The sequence below is a fragment of the Eubalaena glacialis genome, chromosome 5 (genome assembly GCF_028564815.1).
Source record: "Eubalaena glacialis isolate mEubGla1 chromosome 5, mEubGla1.1.hap2.+ XY, whole genome shotgun sequence".
Taxonomy (NCBI): domain Eukaryota; kingdom Metazoa; phylum Chordata; class Mammalia; order Artiodactyla; family Balaenidae; genus Eubalaena; species Eubalaena glacialis.
In genome coordinates, this window is record NC_083720.1 from 103,554,790 (window position 1) to 103,574,184 (window position 19,395).

Here is a 19,395-nt window from a genome sequence, read left to right on the forward strand (position 1 = left end):
TTTACATAAACTATATAAAATCATTTTCAAAGAGATTATGCAAGACAGTTTTTGGGACAACCTTTTCATAGGAAAGACATGAAAATCAAGAATAAAATCTAAAAAGGAAGAAGAACAGAAGTAGCAGCTCTAAAAAATCTGTATGAAATTATTGTAGTAAGATATTCTTTAAAGGAGTGATGAGAGCCTACAGAAGAGATCAAAATCAAAATCTCTGGTTTACTAAACTTTAGAGTGAATTAGAATTATTTTGACATTCTTGTTAAAAATAGAGATCCCTGGGCCCCATTGTCAGAGATTATTTGGAGTGGAGCCTCAGAATCTGCATTTTTATCAAATACTGCAACAATGCTGACACATATAACCTCGTCCCAAACTCTGAGAAACACCACATCCAAGTAATTCAGAAGAAAACCCGATATTACCATGAATAAAGTCGATAAAAACAAGAACCCTAAGGAGAAGCAATTGAACTAATCCCAAAAGTCACTCATGAAAACTCTCATTAATTAATTCATATCCTTTTTGATATTTATACACTTTTATTGGTTTAATTAAATTTTCTGGTTTGTAATATGGTCAGAACCTCATGGAGAATAGAAAGCAAACATGCTGGATGAGCCAAAGGCAAATGTCTACATAATAAAAAATTGAAGTGGCAACGATAGCAAATACTGGAATCAATTCTGTTTAAAGCCATATTCATATTTTATATACAGGTATCTGACGGAAAGGTCTTTTTAAGCTTGAATCATTTAGACAAGGGCTTCAATATAAATCCTTTTATAAGCATAGCCTTTCTATTAATAAGAGCATATGGGGCACAATGGCAGACAAAAAGACTCAGGATGCAAGAGTGTCTTAGGTTATCTTTAACGTTGTGTAACAATTTTAAAAATACAGCATTTCATCTCCTGTTACCTTTCACAGAGGCAGTTCTTGTACAGTTGTATAAAATGGCTAGTTCCCCAAACGTCGTCCACATAGGAATGGATGATAGCCATTTCTCCCCTTGGAACACCTCTAGTCGACCCTCTATCAAGTAGAATGTAAGAAAACACAAGTAATCAAAATCCACCTGGATTCCATAAGTTAAAAAAAACAATCAGAAGGTATACAAAGCATACAGGTAAGATATCTTGTGATTCTCATTATAATAAGGTGGTTAAGAATGCAGACTGAAGCCCACTCTCTATTAGCTGATTAGCCTGAAGAGTTACCCACTCTGCCTGGGTTCCTCATCAATAATGGGGATAATATTAATAATATTTACTTCATACAGTTGTGAGAAGTAAATAAGTTACTATAGGTAAGGATCACAGATCCATGGCTAGCACATGTAAGTGTTAGCTATTGGGAATTCCCTGGCGGTCCAGTGATTAGGATTCTGCGCTTCCACCGCAGGCGGGCACAGGTTCTATCCCTGGTCGGGGAACTAACATCCCGCACGCTGTGCAGTGCAGCAAAAAAAAACCCACAAAAAACAAAAACAAACAAACAAAATCCCATATTATTATTATTATGATTGTTACAAAGCTCTTTCCTGAAGCAGTGGATGGCAAGTGTTTCATTTAAAATTCATTCTACCCCAAGAAAAATGTAGCACACGAAACTACTTCTCTTGCACAAGGAACACAACAATCACTGTATGTCTTGAAAACACAGCACAGGTGTTCACACTGGCGGAAGGACTAACTCGTCATAACTGAGAAGTATGCTGGCCCTGGAGTCAGGCTGCCTGGCTCTGACTAGTCTTTGGCCATGTGACCTTGGGTACGTTACTTCACCATGCCTTGCTTGTTGCCTAACCCCTCATTCATTGAAATGCATTAATAAATGAAGTCACTAGGAAGAGAATTAAAAGACAAGCCACAGACTGAGAGAAAATATTTTTGCAAAAGACACATCTGATAAAGAACTGTTTTACAAAATATACAAAGAGCTCTTAAAGCTCATCAGTAAGAAAACAACCTAATTAAAAAGTGGCCAAAGACGTTAACAGAGGCTCACCAAAGAAGATATACAGATGGCAAATAAGCATGTGAAAAGATGCTCCACATCACATTTATCAGGGAAATGCAAATTAAAACAACGAGATACTACTACACACCTAACAGTATGACCAAAATCTGGAACACTGACAGCACCACATGGTGGAGAGGATGTGCAGCAACAGGAATCTCATACATCGCTGGTGGGAATGCTAAATGGTGCAGCCAATTTGGAACACAGTTTGGTGGTTTCTTACAAAATTAAACATACTCTTACCATACAATCCAGCAATTGTGCTCCTCAGTATTTATCCAAAGGTGCTGAAAACTTAGGTTTACACAAAAACCTGCACACAGATGTTTATAGCAGCTTTATTCATAATTGTCAAAACTTGGAAATTACCAAGATGTCCTTCAGTGGGTAAATGGATAAACTGTGATACAACCAGACCATGAAATACTACTCAGTGCTAAAAAGAAATGAGATACTAAGCCATGAAAAGACATGGAGGAACCTTAAATACATATTACTAAGTGAAAGAAGCCAATCTGGAAAGGCTAAATACTATATGATTCCAAGTATGTAACATTCTGGAAAAGGGAAAACGACGGAGAAAATTAAAAGATTAGTGGTTGCCAGCGGTTGGGGAGGAGATGAATAGGCAGAGCACAGAGGATTTTTAGGGCAGTGAAAATACTCTGCTTGATATTATAATGATGGATATATGTCATTATACACTTGTCGCAACCTAGAGACTGTACAATACCAAGTATGGACGTTGAGTGATTACGATGTGTCAATGTAGGTTCATCCTTGGTTTAAAAAAAACTGTACCTTGCTGGTGAGTGATGCTGATAACAGGAGAGGCTGTGGATGTGGGGGGGGCAGGGGTATATAGGAAATCTCTGTTCCGCCCTATCAATTTTGCTGTAAACCTAAAACTGCTCTAAAAATTAAAGTCATAAAAAAGAAAAAGATGAGTGCTTGACACCAATCTTTGGCTAAGCAGAGTTTGGGGGAAGGGAGAGGCAACTTCCTCACCATGCTTCTGCCCTGGCAATTCTCTTCTCTTTTCCCTTCAAACAAATGCAAATAAAACCTTAGCTAATCAAAAGCATTTGCAAAAAAGACCTATATTCTTAGAGGAAGAAAATGGTGGGGTTATTTCTCTTTCCCTTGAAGAACTGGTCTTTCCTTCTCCTAATTCACCACTAAGTAGCTCTGGGTCATCTCTGTCCACCCACTCATTCAATGCATCTGATATGAATACCTATGCTGTGCCAGGAACTAGCCCAGGTGAAAGAGAGACAGGGTAGACAAAACAGAAAAGATATTTATCCTGTTAGAACTTATATTCTAGTAAGAAAGAAATTCTGTTTTGGCTCCGAATCTTATATATTAGTTATGCAATTTAATAATTTCTCATTATAACTAAATTCTATTCTGTCAAAACTACTTAGCTGCACTGTTGAGTTAGTATCATGGAACTTTATGCATTTCAAGTTTTTTTCTACTTCGTTATGGCACATGGGACTTGAGCAACACTGAACAATTATATGGAACACCAAAAGTTTAAGCTAAATATGCTTTTACTATTTGCTATTCTTGCTGTATTTTATAAAGGGGAGATTTTGAATTAACAAACTAATTTGCTCGATCAATTAAATCACACAATTCAATTCTTAGATAACATCATAATTAATTCAAATAAGAAAGCGTCCAATTTTCATTTCCATGTGTGTTATAGCCCTGACTTCAATAACTATATTGATACTGACTTCTGTTCAAACCCTTCTCTCCCCAAGCCTTTCATCAGAGTTGCTGGCAAAGAACAAGATGAGCTGACATGAGTTTCTCATCCTTCCTTGCAGGTTTCCTAAATATTGGTTGACTTAATGCCCTATCTTCTTCTCTTGCCAGAATGTTCTAGTGTTGCTAAAGTAGAAGTGAAAGAGCGAAGAGAAGAGTTGAAAGAGGGGGAAATTGCTCTGGGTCATCTGTCCCTAAAACTTGAAGGCTGGCTAAATTAAGACTGTAATTCACTTCTTGGGGAGAATAATTACTTGAGGGTGACTATAGTTTTAAGGTCGTCTACAAAGACGTATACGGCAAATAATACACTAATAATTATGCAACTGGCATGTTTAAAGAATCAAAATAGAGAAAACAATCTTTTATACACTGTCAATAGATGTGTATTAATTTGTTTGGATAGGCAACTTCTGCTCCACACCTAAGGCCTCAAGGAAACAAGAATCATAAAAGCATTGCTTAACTTTGTTTCTTGGTTTCTGTGATTCTTTTTACCCCTCCTTTCTATACAAGGATTTGTCTAAAGTTGCAGGCCACTTAGCAGAATATAACCTCCCACGGGAATCATGTCTTATTCACCTGTGTCTCTCTCAGAACTCAGCACTGGGCTTTGACCATAGTTGGCCATCAATAAAAAATTATAAAGTTTATAAAGCATTGCTTAGATCGTCAGGACCTACAGTGCAAAACAAAAGGCCACAGCACATCCCAGGTTACCACTACCTCTGGGCAAGCCAGTTAACTTTTTTCCCTAAAACTCAAAAATTTGGGGCAATTCAGAATTTGACAGGGCATTCAATAACCGTAAGCTCTGTTCAGATAATTTCTTGTTTCTATATCTAAAAAAAAATTGTTGAATTCCAGTATAAGATTTATGCATTTGATAAGCATTTGAGAAATAAATCCTTTTCCTATCTAACCATTATAATCTACCCAGCATGGAAGCATGTTCAAGTGATCATGTATGGAGGAAGCCATTTAAATGGTTCTAAAAACACCAGCTTTAACCTTAAGGCATTCCATTTGACTTATCTGTTGGTTAATTGTACCTAAATTGTCTTTTGAAATCACTGGTATATAACGAAAATATTTTACAAAGTCACAAAAATAATTGTTTTCTTTTCCATGGTACAACAATGTAAAACGGTCAACACAAGCATCAGTGTTTTGAATACTCTGAAACACCTTCTTGTATATGTTGAGTGAGTGGCACTGTGATTAAAAGTATGGACTCTCTAATCAGATTGTTTAAATTTGCATTCTACCTCCACCACTAATGAGCTGTGTGGCCTTGGGTAAGTTACTTAACCTCTCTGTGACACAGTCCACATAGTAACATGAAGACAGTAGCACTTGCCTAACAGAGTCGGTGAGTTGAAATGAGATCTTTCTATTAAGTACTCAGTAGGATGCTGGACATATAGAAAGCATTCTGTAAATATTAAGTATTAGCAACATGATGATTAGATCAACAAGGTTACTATTTCATGAGCTCAATCTGTTATGTTTTCTACAAATAGAGCAACCAATTTTGCATTTTTATAAATGCTTGCAAAAAATCGTTCAACTATAGGCAAATATTTATTATATGGTGACTGGAAAAATCTGTGAAGCCCACCTGCCAGTACAAAGATATGGTTTCCTGGTTCTCCTTGCTTAATAATGTAACTCCCTTGCTGGTAGTTTCTCCCATACATGCATTCCACCATGTCTTTGATCTGCTGAGGATCCAGTCTCTTCAGAAATTGATTTTTATTAAGGGCATCTGTAATGAGCTTCTTCTCACTGGCATAATGGAAGGAAGATGTTCGTTACAATTAGTGAAAACCATGATTCGCTCTTTAGAGTCACTTCATTTTTATTCTTGATATTACTACCTATGTATTTACAACTTTTCCAGCAAGGAAAAAATTTTTTCTAGCTCCACCAACACCTGACCCTTAGAACTACCCTACTTTACTTGGAAATCCTTTGAAAACATTTTTGAATATTTTTTTCTGGTAATCATTATTAAATCAATTTTACCATCACTCCTGATTGTCATCATCACAAAGGTAGCATCCTTCAAGGTCCCTAGATGCAATACTAATGGACGTATGATTTTTAGATGGGAAGCCAGTCTGGTTGGTAGGTAGAAGCTGTATCTAAGGGACTGTAACACAGTATTCATTCACTGATGTATACACGCGTGCCTAATTCCTACGGTCCTAGTCATTTTATATCTTATTTAATCCTCACTACTATCCTGTGAGATAATGACTATTCCGACTTTATAGATAAGTAGACTAAAAGCTAAGAAGCAACTTACTCTCCCCTAGGATTTAAATCTAAGTCTGTGAGTCTGAAGTCTGTGCTGCTACCATTCCAACTGTTGCTTCTTCTGACGTGGAGAAGTCGGCTCCCTTGCGACTCATAAGGTTTGATCAGACATAGCGGGTGATGGTGATAGTTCAGGTTTGCCTGTGTTTTGACTCTTAGTATGTCTAGACTAGACAGAACTTACATTTCCAATCTCCCAGCCTATTCATTCCCCAAATCAGAAGCCCACTTGTTGGTAATCCTAGAAGACTCCAGTTTCTTTTGGAAAAGAAGTAGCTCAAAATAATTGCCTAATCTGCATCACCTTAAATTTCTGATGTTCTAATTAGCATACTTTATATGTAGATATCATAGAATTACGAGCTGGAAGAAAAGTTGCCTAAGTCAGAATCTTTGCACAATATATTTGCTTTCACTCAAATTCAGTGTGATTCTTTTAAAATATGGGTATTTTCCTGTATTTTTCATTCAAACTCTCTCCCATACATAGCTTTGCTGCTTAAAAACTTGTGATCTTTTCTACACAGAAAGTGTTCAAGGGAACTCCCTGGTGGTCCAGTGGTTAGGACTCAGGACTCGGCGCTTTCACTGTTGGGGTCTGGGTTCGACCTCTGGTCGGGGAACTAAGATCCCACAAGCCAGGTGGCGCGGCTAAATTAAAAAAAAAAAAAAAAAAGTTCTCAAACACAAGGTAAAAGTTCATGGAATTAGATACTTTATGATCCTATCTATCAAATCATTAGGCTTCATGAAGGAAACAGAACGAAGTCTTGTACAGAAATTCCTTCTTCCCTACTCCATCAACCTCAGAGCTATCTGAACTCTCTGGGTTCCTTGAGAACTTCCTTCCTCCTTCATCTAATCTATCACTATGTCTTGTCAGTCCTCTTTACAAAATATCACTGTTATCCATTTTAGTTTCCATTTTCAAGGGTCACCACATCCAAGAAAAAATCTTAGGTCTGGATAATTTTAACAGCTTCCTTTTTGGTTTTTCAGCTTCTAGCCTCTTCCCCCTGCAGTCCATCCTATACCACACTATCAGATTCACATTGGTAAATTCATCTTGACTTCACCCTGATCTCATTCTTCATCCGCTAAAACCAATGATTCATCCAATTAAGATATATCGAAAAAATACTTTTGCAAGATATTCTTCTCAAGGGTAGAACTGTGAACAACATCATAAAAGTTCCAGATTTCACGAGTCTTTCATGCTAGCGTAACATTCCAGCAAGAGTTTCCTCAATGCCCACATATCCCAATTTCCCAAAATATGTTCCAAGAATCACTGTTCCTTTATAATCAAAAGTTTGCTGAGTTTAAACAATTTTGGAAATTCACCATGCACAGTTTAAAGGTTCAAAGAAATCTTGCAATAAACAAATCTGTTTAAACCAATGTTTCCCAAACCTCAGTGTCTTCTTTATTTATTTCTTTTTTTTGGCTTAACTTCTATTAACATTCTATGGAAGTATTATGAAAACCCTTTTGCCCTAGAAGACAATCAACTTCCCATAATCTGGTATTCCCCATTTCCCACCACATGCCTCCACTCTATCCATCTAGCACTTACTCCCTAACACAAATCCTTTGTTACAGATAGACTGGTCTCCTCATTGTCTCCTATGCTTGCCAGCTTTACCTTCAGGCTTGGCACATGTTTTCTCCTTGAATTTAGCTTCTTCTCCCCTCAACCTACCCACACATTAGACATCTACCAAGAAACCCCTTATGACCTACTCAACCCTGCCTGGATACTGTAGATCACACAATCCTTCTGTTCTACCCTAAACTCCTAGAGTACTCGTTTTCATGTCCATCCAACTCACCAAATATATCAAGCAAATACTTAAGACATAAAAATTAGTAAAGCATGGCCCATAGCCTCAAAGAGTTCCCAGATCCTCTTAACTTAGTTTAGTCCATAAATACATTGTAGTATTCTATTAGAAAAGAGTTCTTGGTACTTCCCTGGTGGCATAGTGGTTAAGAATCCACCTGCCAGTGCAGGGGACACGGGTTCGAGCCCTGGTCTGGGAAGATCCCACACGCCGTGGAACAACTAAGCCCGTGCACCACAACTACTGAGCCTGCACTCTAGATCCCGTGAGCCACAACTAGTGAGCCCATGAGCCACAACTACTGAGCCCACGTGCCACAACTACTGAAGCCCGCGTGCCTAGAGTCTCTCTGCAACAAGAGAAGCCACCACAATGAGAAGCCCACACACCACAACGACACTCGCCACAACTAGAGAAAAGCCCGTGTGCAGCAATGAAGACCCAACTCAGCCAAATAAATAAATAAATAAATTTATTAAAAAAAAAAAAAGAAAAGAAAGAAAAGAGTTCTCTCTATGAGGTTTTCTCCAAACTAAATCATAAATACTTAGAGGAGTGGGTCTTGTCTGTAATTTTCTGTTTACAAAGCTGCATACAGCAGTGATTAAGAGTATAAAGTTTGCAACTTCTCCTATAACTATGATATAGGCCAGCTATTATAAGCACAACTCTCCCTGCTCACAGAAAACAAGTACAAAAGTTGATTAAAATATATATTTACAAATCTGTTTGACAGCATTGGAGACCTATCAACTTAGCAACAGCTTGATGAATGATGATCAACAAGAGAACGTGAATTTGACATTCACCTCTGCTTTTTCCTTCAAGGCATTTATTGATTTGTAGACAGCATTAAGCAGAGTTTTGGCAGTCTCAAAGGGTTGGGAAGACACAAGTCAGTGTTCAAGACACACCATGAAAGAGGATCCTGGTAAACACCCAGAATTTCAGATGGGATATCTAAAGGGCTGTAAACTAGAAGTAAAGACTAACAAAAAACAGGCAAAAAGAGCCCCAAACCAACTTTGAAACTATTCCTATTTTGGTTAAAATTATTTGCCCCTGTTTAACTGCCTGTGAGAAGCAAAGGTGAATCTTTTCTGTAGGATGTTCACAAAATCTAGGACTCAAATTTTCTCTATAATTTTTCCATAAGGAGTATCTGGCATGATATCAAAAACTACCAGGCATACCAGGAGAAAAGATCAAATGACTGAAGACCAAGAGGGAAAAAAAACGATAGAAGCAGACCCACAGTAGATTAAAAAAATTGTATGTATCAAGCACAAACTTTAGTACAACTATAATAGGTTTAAGAAAATCAAGGATAAAATGGAAAATGTCAACAGAGAACATGAACTTTTTAAAAATCAAGTAGATATTATAGAATTGAACCATACAATATCTGAAGCTTGGACCTCAACAGATGGGTTTAAAATCTGATAAGACACAGCTGAAAATGATTACAAACTGAATATGGTCAGGTAGAATATATCCAGATAGAAGACTGTAGAAGATCTAGGATAGAAAATAGAACAATAAAAACAAAAACAAAACAAAACATAGGAGACATATATGGCATGATAGAGAAGTTGAGCATATATGTAATCTGGACCCCCAAAGAAAGGGAAAGAATTGGTCTGAAACAATACATGAAGGTATCATATTCAAGAATTTTCTTAAATCAATGAAAATTTTTCAAGCCATAGACAATAAACTCCAAACAAAATATATACATAAAAAAAATATTTAGTCCCATCATAGTCAAATTATTGAAAACCAAATACAAAAAGAAAGATCTATGAAGCAGCTGGAGAAAACAGACATATTACCTTCAAATGACCAACAACAGGACTGACTTACTTACATTACAGAAATAATGGAAACCAGAAGACAGTGGAATATCTTCAAAGTGCTTCAGAGTGCCTATTTCAATATCTTTACCCAGTGAAAACAGCCTTCAAAAATGAAAGCAAAATGAATATATTTTCAAAATGTTATTCTGTTGGCAACAGACTTAACAGAGAAGGAAAATGATCCTGGATGGAAACTAGTAGATGTTAGAAGAAAGAAAGAATGGGAAAAGTAAATATGTGGGTGACTAAAGGAAGCTCATCTTTATAAAAAAGTAATAATAATACCTTGTAGAGTTTGAAATATGTGATAAACAAAATGTATGAAAACAAACAGCCAAAACTGCATGGTCAGTAAATGGAGTTAGTTAACATAATTTAAAAGCACTAATCTATATTGGAAATTGAACAAGTTAAGGATGCATGTTACAATTTAGGGTAACCCCTACAAGATTAGACAAAGAATGTTTAACTAGAAGAGAAAATGGAATAATAATATGTACTTAATTAATTCAAGAAAATGGAAAGAAAATAGAGAAAAAGAAACCAAAGAAGTGGAACAAATAAGAAACAAATAGTAAGATGTTAACGTTAAACCCAAATATTTTGTATTTACATTAAATATAAATGTAATAAATACCCCAATTAAAAGACCAGATTGTCAGACTGATAAAATAAATAAATAAAAAAGAAAATACCAAGTATATGTTGCTTATAAGAGGTATGCTTTAAAGATAATGATATAGAAAAGTTCAAAGTAAAAAGGCAGAAAAAGATATACTATGTTAACACCAATTACAGGCACACCTCAGAGATATTTTGGGTTCAGTTCCAGATCCCAACAATACAGAAAATATTATAATAAAGTGAGTCACACAAATTGTTTGGTTTCTCAGATGCATATAAAAGTTATGTTTACACTATACTGTAGACTATTAAGTGTGCAATAGCATTATGTCTAAAAAGCAATGTACACACCTTTAAAAAATACTTTTTTGCTAAAAAATGCTAACCATCGTCTGAGCCTTCAGCAAGTCATAGTAGTAACATCAAAGATCACTGATCACAGATCACCATAACAAATACAGTAAAAATGGAAAATGTTTAAAATATTGTGAGAATTACAAAAACATGACACAAAGACATGAAGTGAGCAAATGCTGTCAGAAAAATGGGGTGCCTATAGATCTGCTGGACATAGGGTTGCCACAAGCCTTCAATTTGTAAAAAATGCAATACCTTAAAGTGCAGTAAAGTGAAGCACAATAAAACAAGGTACGCTTGTATAAAGAAAATTTTTCTTGATACAGGAAAGTAGGCTTTAAAGAAAAACATTATTTCTAGAAATGAAGAGGAATATTATATTGATATGTTCAGGAAAATACGTATATTCTAAATGTGTATCCATCTAGTTAGATACCATCAACTTGACAAAAAAAAACTGACAAAATTAAAAGAAGAAATAGACAAATCCACAATCACTTTGAGAGATTTAAAACATCTCTCTAAGAAATAATAGAATAAGCAGACAAAAATTAGTTAGAAGATAGAAGATCTAAACTCTTGATTATCAAACTTTACTTAATCTCTTGACCTAATAGCTATTTTAAAGGTTGTATTCAACCAATTTGGAATACACATTCTTTTCAAGTACACGTGGAACCTTCACGAAAACTGACCTTAAGGGGACTGTAAATCAAACCTAACAAATTTCACAGGATTGCATAATACAGAGTATATTCTTTGAAAACAATAGAAGCTAAAAATTTAAGCTAGAAATCAATAACAAAATCAGTAACAAAAATAATCAGAAAATCCTCAAATGTTTGAGAACTGAGTAATATATTTCTGAACAGCTCATTGATCAAAGGAAGATTAAATCATAGGGAAGTCAGAAAATATTTTGAAATAAATGATAAAAATGTGATTATCAAAACTTGTGGGATGCAGTTAAATCAATACTAAGAGGAAAACTTACAGTATTAAATAGATACATCATAAAAGAAAACAGATTAAAAATGAATGACTGTCTATCTCAAAGAGCTAGAAAAAGAAAAGCAATTGAGCTCAAAAAAGGGAAAAGGAAATAACAAAATAGAAACAGATAACACAGAAAGAAAAAAGTGCAATGAAGAGGATCAAGAGAGCCCAAAATAGGTTATTTGAAAAGCCAAATAGAACTGAAAAATTCATGGCAAATGGGGGGGGTGGGGAGAAAGAATAATTACCAATGTTGGAAATGAGAAAAGAGACATCACTATAGATATTACAGATAGGAAAAATGAGTGGACAGTATGAATAACTATTTTAAAAATTTAGATTAAATGAAAATTTCCTAGAAAAATATAGCATACCAAATCTTATATAAGAAAAAAATAGAAAATCGGATTAGCAATAAAGAAATAAAAAATAAAAACTATCCCACAAAGAAAATTCTAGACCCAGGTGACATTACCATTAAGTTTTCCAGACATTTAAGGAAAAAAATTATTAATCTTACATAATCTTTTCCAGAAAATAGAAAAAAGAAATTTTTCCCAACTTATAGTGTCAGAATAGCCTAATAACAAAAACCCATATTACAAGAAAGAAAAATTAAAGGTTAATATTCCTAATGAAGATAGGTACAAAAGTCAAAAACAAACAAGTCTAGACCAGATTGAAAATTAATGTAATTAACCACATGAAAAGAATAAAGGAGAAAAATACATAGCAAAATCTTATTGTATGAGGAAAAAGTATTTGATAAAATTAAACACCTGTATATGAGTTTTAAATTTAAAAAAAAAACCACTTAGTAAATTAGAAATAGAAGGGAATTTCCTTAACCTGATAAAAAATCTATAAAACAAAACAAAAACAGAAAGTATCATATCACATGTTAAATATTGAAAGCTTTCCTCCAGATATCAGAAATGGGACACTTCAATTCCACCCTGAATAAAAAGTCTGAGTAAACTTAATAAATTGAGAAAAAAAGAAACAAAAGGGAAAAAATATATCAAAGATATAAACACAGTAAAAGAAGAAATAAAATTGTCATTCTTTCCAAAAGACATGATTATGTAAATTGAACACTCAAGAATGGACAGGGTAAAACCATCAAAATTAATAGGTGATTTCAATAATCTCACTGGATTCAAGGTCAGTAAGCAAATTCAATTGTATTTCTATATCTCAGTATCAAAGTGAAAATGCTAATTTTTAAATGACATCATTTTAAAAAGATCAAAAATATCAACTATATAAGATTATATATAACAAAAATGTGTAAAACCTCTATAAACAATATTACAAAATATTAAGAGAAATGAAAGAATAGCTAAATAAATGGAGGCATATAGCAGAGTCATGAATGAGAAGACAATTTTTTAATGATGTCAATTCTATTCAAATTGATCAGGTTCAATGAAATCTCAATCGACATTCTAAAAAATTTTTTATGAAAATTGACAAGCTAATTCTAAAATTCTTACAATCATAAGAAGGCCCAAGAATAGCCATCACAACACTGAAGAACAATAACAAACTAGAAGACTTAAGGTAATGGATATCAAGAATTATTATTGGGAATTCCCCGGCGGTCCAGTGGTTAGGGCTCTGCGCTTTCACTGCCGAGGGCCTGGGTTCGATCCCTGGTTGGGGAACTAAGATCCCACAAGCCACACGGCGCGGCCAAAAAAAAAATTTATTATTAATCAAAATAATTGAGAGACTATACTCTTGGCACAAGGATGCACAAAAATGACCTTTGGACCTAAATAGAAAGAACTAAAACCCACCTAAACATATATAGATACTTGATTTATGACAACGGTTGTACTACAGAGCTACAGAGGGAAAGCAGACATCAATGGAAAACACACGAATTAAAAAGTGTTCACCCTTGTTAATTATCAAGGAAAAGAAAGTCAAAACCACAATGAGATACCACAACATAAACATACCCACCAGAATGGCTAAAATGAAAAAGACTGACAATGCTAAATGCTGGAGAGGATGGAGAGTAGCAATACTCATATACTGCTGGTGGGGGGTATATATTCGTCCAGCCATTTTGGAAAACTATTTGGCAATCTATATTAAATGTGAACTTAGGGACTTCCCTGGTGGCACAGTGGTTGGGAATCTGCCTGCCAGTGCAGGGGACACGGGTTCAATCCCTGGTCTGGGAAGATCCCACATGCTGCGGAGCAACTAAGCCTGTGCACCCCAACTATTGAGCCTGTGTGCCCCAACTATTGAGCCTGTGTGCCCCAACTATTGAGCCTGTGCTCTAGAGCCCACAAGCCACAACTACTGAGCCCACGTGCCACAACTACTGAGGCCCACGCGCATAGAGGCCGTGCTCCACAACAAGAGAAGCCACCGCAATGAGAAGCCCGCTCACCGCAACAAAGAGTAGCCCCCGCTCGCCGCAACTAGAGAAAGCCCGTGCGCAGCAACGAAGACCCAACGCAGCCAAAAATAAATAAATAAAAAACAAATAAATTTATAGAACAAAAATGTGAACTTAGATAAAATGTACCACCCAGCAATTCCATTCCTAGTTATATACCTATCATAAATCATATATAAATCAAAAGTGCAAAAATGTTCATGGCAGCATTATTCAGAATTGCTAAACACCAGAATCAACCAAACGTCCATCAACAGTAGAATTGATAAGTTGTAGCATAGTCACAACAGACACTATAGAGCAACGATAATTAATGAACCATCGCTACACACAATATCATAAATGACTCTCACTATATAAACTAAAGGAGCCAGAGTCTGTAGAGTCCATACTCTATAATTCCACTAACATAAAGTTCAAAAATAGGCATAGTAATCTATGATAATACTAGTGCAGATAGTGGTTACCTTCGAAGTAGATAATGGATAGGGATTGGAAGGGAGCAAAAGGGGCTTCTGAGATGCTGGTGAGGTTCTATTTCCTGATCTGTTTGGTGGTTACATGGGCGTGTTCACGTTATGATTTGTGCACGTCAATAAAAAATTCATTTAAAATATAAAATGTGTACATAGCTTTGGAGGCAGAAGATCCTAGGTTCAAATCCCAGCTCTGCCACTTCCTAGCTGTGTGACCTTAACCTTTCTGAACCTCAGATTTCTTCTTTGCAAATAGAGCTTAGTAATCATACCTGCGTCATAAGGATACCATGCACATGAACTCAGATATGCCTAATAATATGCCTAATAAATGGCAGTGATAGTAGTAGTTGGCAATAGTAGTGGTTATGGTATGCTTTTTGTGGGGAAGGGTGGGATATGAAAAGTTCTGGAAACCACGATGAAAGAAAGAGGCACTGCCAAGACTCTCTGCTTAGTTCAAAGTTCCTCCAGTAGGGCTGGATCTCGAATTTATGTACATTAGTGGTAGTAGTGTGCCATAATCCTTTTACACCCCCTACTTACATAATCAGTGTTCTTTGAAGCAATAAATTCCTGTCCTCTAAGTTGCTTCAGGAAGTTTAACTTGTCAAAGTCCACTGACAGTTCTTGTTAAGCTGGGCCCTCAATCTTCCTTCTCTGGCCCTGTTTACTAGAAGCCTGTGTTCTCACTGTTTGTTTTTGTCAGGTCAGACAAAGCATGTGTCTTGCAAACTTCTTTGCACAGGGCTCAGTGCCAAGCAGGGACCAGGGACCTCCACCTACTTTCTTATCTGTCAAGAATTTCCTGTGAGCACAAAGGCCGAGGCAACTTTACTTGTGTGGCATATCATAGTTTAATTATATATACACATAGAAAGTATATTAGAAGGCATATTTGTCGAGGGCCCAAGATCTAAAGCTGGAATGCCAGGGTCTGATTCCTAATTCTGCCACTTACGAACGGTGGAACTCTGGGCAAGTCACTTAATCTCAAGTTTTCTCAGCTATAAAATGACAATAAACACAGTCCACAGGTCATAGGATTTCTATGAGAATTAAGTTAGTTAACAATAGTGAGCACTGAGAACATGGCCTGGCACATAAAATATATTACAGAAGGAATAGCTGTACTATTATATGTCAGCAAATTACCAGCAACTTTAAAACCTTCCAGTTAAAATAGCTCTAAAAACTCTATACTTGCGAACCGCCACTATTTATTAAGGAAGACTCCTTCACAATGTGAGTAAAACTCCTGACAATCCAGGTCCCCGCCTGGCCAGCCTCCCCGTGCTCGGGGTGCCCCAGGCCCACTGAACTGCTTGCAGGTCCCCACATGTGCCAGGCCGCTTTGTCTCCCAGCCATCCATTCCTCCTCAAAACCCAGCTCAACGTCGGCTCATCTATGGAGGTGTCCCTGATCCCACCAAGCCCAGGATGCTCCCTCCCTCCTTTATGCACCCATCTCTTAGAATATCAATCACACAAGACTGCAATACATTTTAATTTCCCCAAAGAGACCGAGATCTTCAAGGGTGACAACACTTTCTTCATCCTCTTACCTAAAATCAGAATTGCACCTGGCACAAAGTAGGGACTCAACAAAATTAATACCAAAGGACATTCAAGTTCCTTCTCCTAGCTTAAAAATCCTGGGTAGAGACAAGAGTGGAGGTGGGAAATGTCCATCACCCACTAAACAGGCACAGAAAATAAGCAAGATAAACATCTATTTACTTCTCCCCCCAATTTTTTGAGTAATAAACCAGCAAGAAAAAAATAGCTAATAAATGCACACGTTTATAATTTGAGAAATCAGCATGAAAAGATGAGGTCATTCCATGAATAATCAGAAAATGAGCATGACTTTGTCCTGTCAACTCTCTTACCCTATTGCCCACGTAATTAAGTACAGTTGTAATTGAATCATGTTTACTGTTACTTCATGCTTACAACAAACATTTCTCTCTCCCTTTCTTAAATGTGTGCAGATGATCCAATTCCCGGGAGCATCAAAGAACAGAGTTTAATAATGAAATGTTGAAAACCAAAACATATAAGGAAGTTAATCTGACACACTCAGTGACATGCATAATCATCATTGCGCTGCACGGTAATTAGGTAGAAATGGTAAATAGTTCTCTTAGATGTCTGTAATGAGCATTGCTCTTAGAGTGTCAAACTGAATATTTCTAGAGTCAGCTGCAGGGAAGCCTGTTCCTATAACAAAATGGTTCTCAATTGTCACTGCACATTAGAATCATCAAGGGACCTTCTGTAAATCCTGATACCCAGGGCCTTTACCTCAAACCAATTTAATCAGACTCCCTCGGGGTCGTATCAGGACATCAATATTTTTTAATACTTCCCTGGTGATTACAATGTGCACTTAAGCTTAAGAATTACAGCTGTAAACAAGAAAACACAAGGGAGTTTGAAGTTGTTCTTTCCCTCTATTTTCCCACAGCACTGGGAACAAGCCTCCATTGAAGGCTCAACAAGCAATCAATCAATTACTATTAAGTAATTAATGGCTGATTAATTAACAATAATCAATTGACGTTCATTTGTCACAAGACTTTGCTGTATCTTATTCTCCTTTACAAGATAACCAATAAGAGAAAAAAAAATAAAAAAAGAGAAAATCATCACTCTACCTCCTTCCAGCATCCTATATGGAAACTGAAACAGCCTGGCACTTACAGGCATGCTGTCAAATCAGCCCCAGGACTTTTTTTTTCAATTGTGGTAAAATGCACAACATAAACTGTACCATCTTAACTACTGTTAAGTGCACAGCTCAGTGGCATTAAGTATATTCCCATTATTTTGCACCTATCGCCACCACCCATCTCCAGAACTTTTCTAATCTTCCCAAACTAAAACTCTGTACCCATTAAACAATAATTCCTCATTCCCTGCTCCTCCCAGCCCCTGGAAACTTCCATTCTACTTGATGTGTCTAGAAATTTGACTGCTCTAGGTGCCTAATATAAAGTGGAATAATTTGAGTCTGACTTATTTCACTTAGCATAAAGTCATCAAGATTCATTCATATTGTAGCATGAAAAAGGAAGGGCTTTCCCTCCTTTTTAAGTCTGAATAGTATCTCATTGTATGTATATACTGCATTTTATTTACCCACTCATCCATCAGTGAGTATTTGCATCTTGTGAATATGCTATGAATATGCATGTACAAGACTCTGGGCTTTTTATATATGGCTTTACATATCTAGCATGGCCAGATTCTTAGTCAGAGAATCTCATACCAGAGATGCAAAGGGGCCGGTATGGTGTGCAGAATTCTAAGATGGCCCCACTGTCTCTACCCATCTGGTGTCAGGCTCTTATACAATCCCCTCTCCCTGAGTGGAGATGGAACCTGGGACTTGCTCCTTGACAACAGAATATAGCAACTGTGATGGGAGGGTCACCCAGCATATGTTGTGTAAGATTTCATCTTAGCCAACAGTAAAGAGATTCTCCAGCTGGCCCTGAAGCAGTAAGCAGCCATGTTGTGAGAGGGCCCCTGTCATATGAGGGGGACATATGACAGGGAACTCTGGGCAGACCTCTAGGAGCTGAGAGCAGCCCCTGGCTGACAGCCAGCAAGAAAATGGGGACCTCAGTCCTACCACCACAAGGAACTGAATTCTGCCAACAATCACTTGAGCTTAGAGGAGGACCTCTTCCACTAGAAAGCTCTAGAAAGGAACACAGCTGGTTGACACCTTGACTGCAGCCTGCTGAAACCCTGAGCAGATGACCTAAATAGCCTCACCCAGACTCCTGACCCACAGAAATGCCGAGATAACAAATATGCATTGTTTCAAGCTGCTAAGTTTGTGGTAACTTGTTATCCAACAATAGAAAACTAACACACCTGGGTTTCCCTGAGTTTCTGGTTCCAAGGACTATCAAGTAGTATCTTCTCCTGCTCACTTTTTACCTCCCTTTTTCTCACCTCATCTGGAGAGAAGAGACTGGAAGCTACAGATCTTTCTTTCCTTCATATTTCTCAGAGCTTGATTTGTAAACCCCAAAAAGACTACGAAAGTTGATGCTTGGAATTTACTAATTCAAATTAATTTGTCATGACAAACAAACACTCCTGGAAGGATTCAAAGGAAATTGGGGATTCTTGGCCATAGATCTCAAAAACAAAAACAAAAACCTGTCAAACAAGACTGCACTGAAAAATCTACAACTCACCAATGTTTCTAAGGAAAGTCTGCATGGAGGAGAGCAAATTATCTTAAAATGAGACTTTAAAGAACGAAAACAGGTTTAGTTAAAGGATCATTACAACAAATATATCTTTCACACAGAAGGTACTTCCAGAGTCTAAAAACTGAAAAGCTTTTCCTTGGCTTTAGATTTTTTTCCCCCTTGTTGAGAAGCAGTTTAAACCCTAGAAAAAGTCAGGTGATGAGCTGAGATGCTCAGGCTTTGCAAAGAAAGGGGAGGCTCCCTGGAAACTGACCGCACTGGCAGAGGTCAGTGATGATGCCTCCCTCTGATTGGACAAGCAAGGAGAAAAGGTCACTGTCTTCTCAACCATAGTATTTCTACTACACTCTTTCTTGGGAATCTAGCAAGGAAATGGACAGCGTCCAGAATGGCATGAAATGTGTGTGAGGGAAAAAATGGGTCAGGAAAGAGTAACCCATTTCAGAGGACACTTAAAAGCCATAA

At 36.8% G+C, this 19,395-nt stretch overlaps 1 protein-coding gene across 1 annotated transcript in view; it reads right to left on the reverse strand.

Moving 5' to 3' along the window:
• PRKG2 (protein kinase cGMP-dependent 2) overlaps window positions 1-19,395 on the reverse strand; it is a 103,009-nt gene that overhangs the window by 65,251 nt on the left and 18,363 nt on the right. The window contains exons 3-4 of the mRNA XM_061191524.1: window positions 5,423-5,589; window positions 922-1,035 (exon numbers count right to left, since the gene is read on the reverse strand). Of these exons, the coding sequence (XP_061047507.1) occupies window positions 922-1,035; window positions 5,423-5,589 (281 nt within the window). The remainder of the gene's footprint in view (window positions 1-921; window positions 1,036-5,422; window positions 5,590-19,395) is intronic.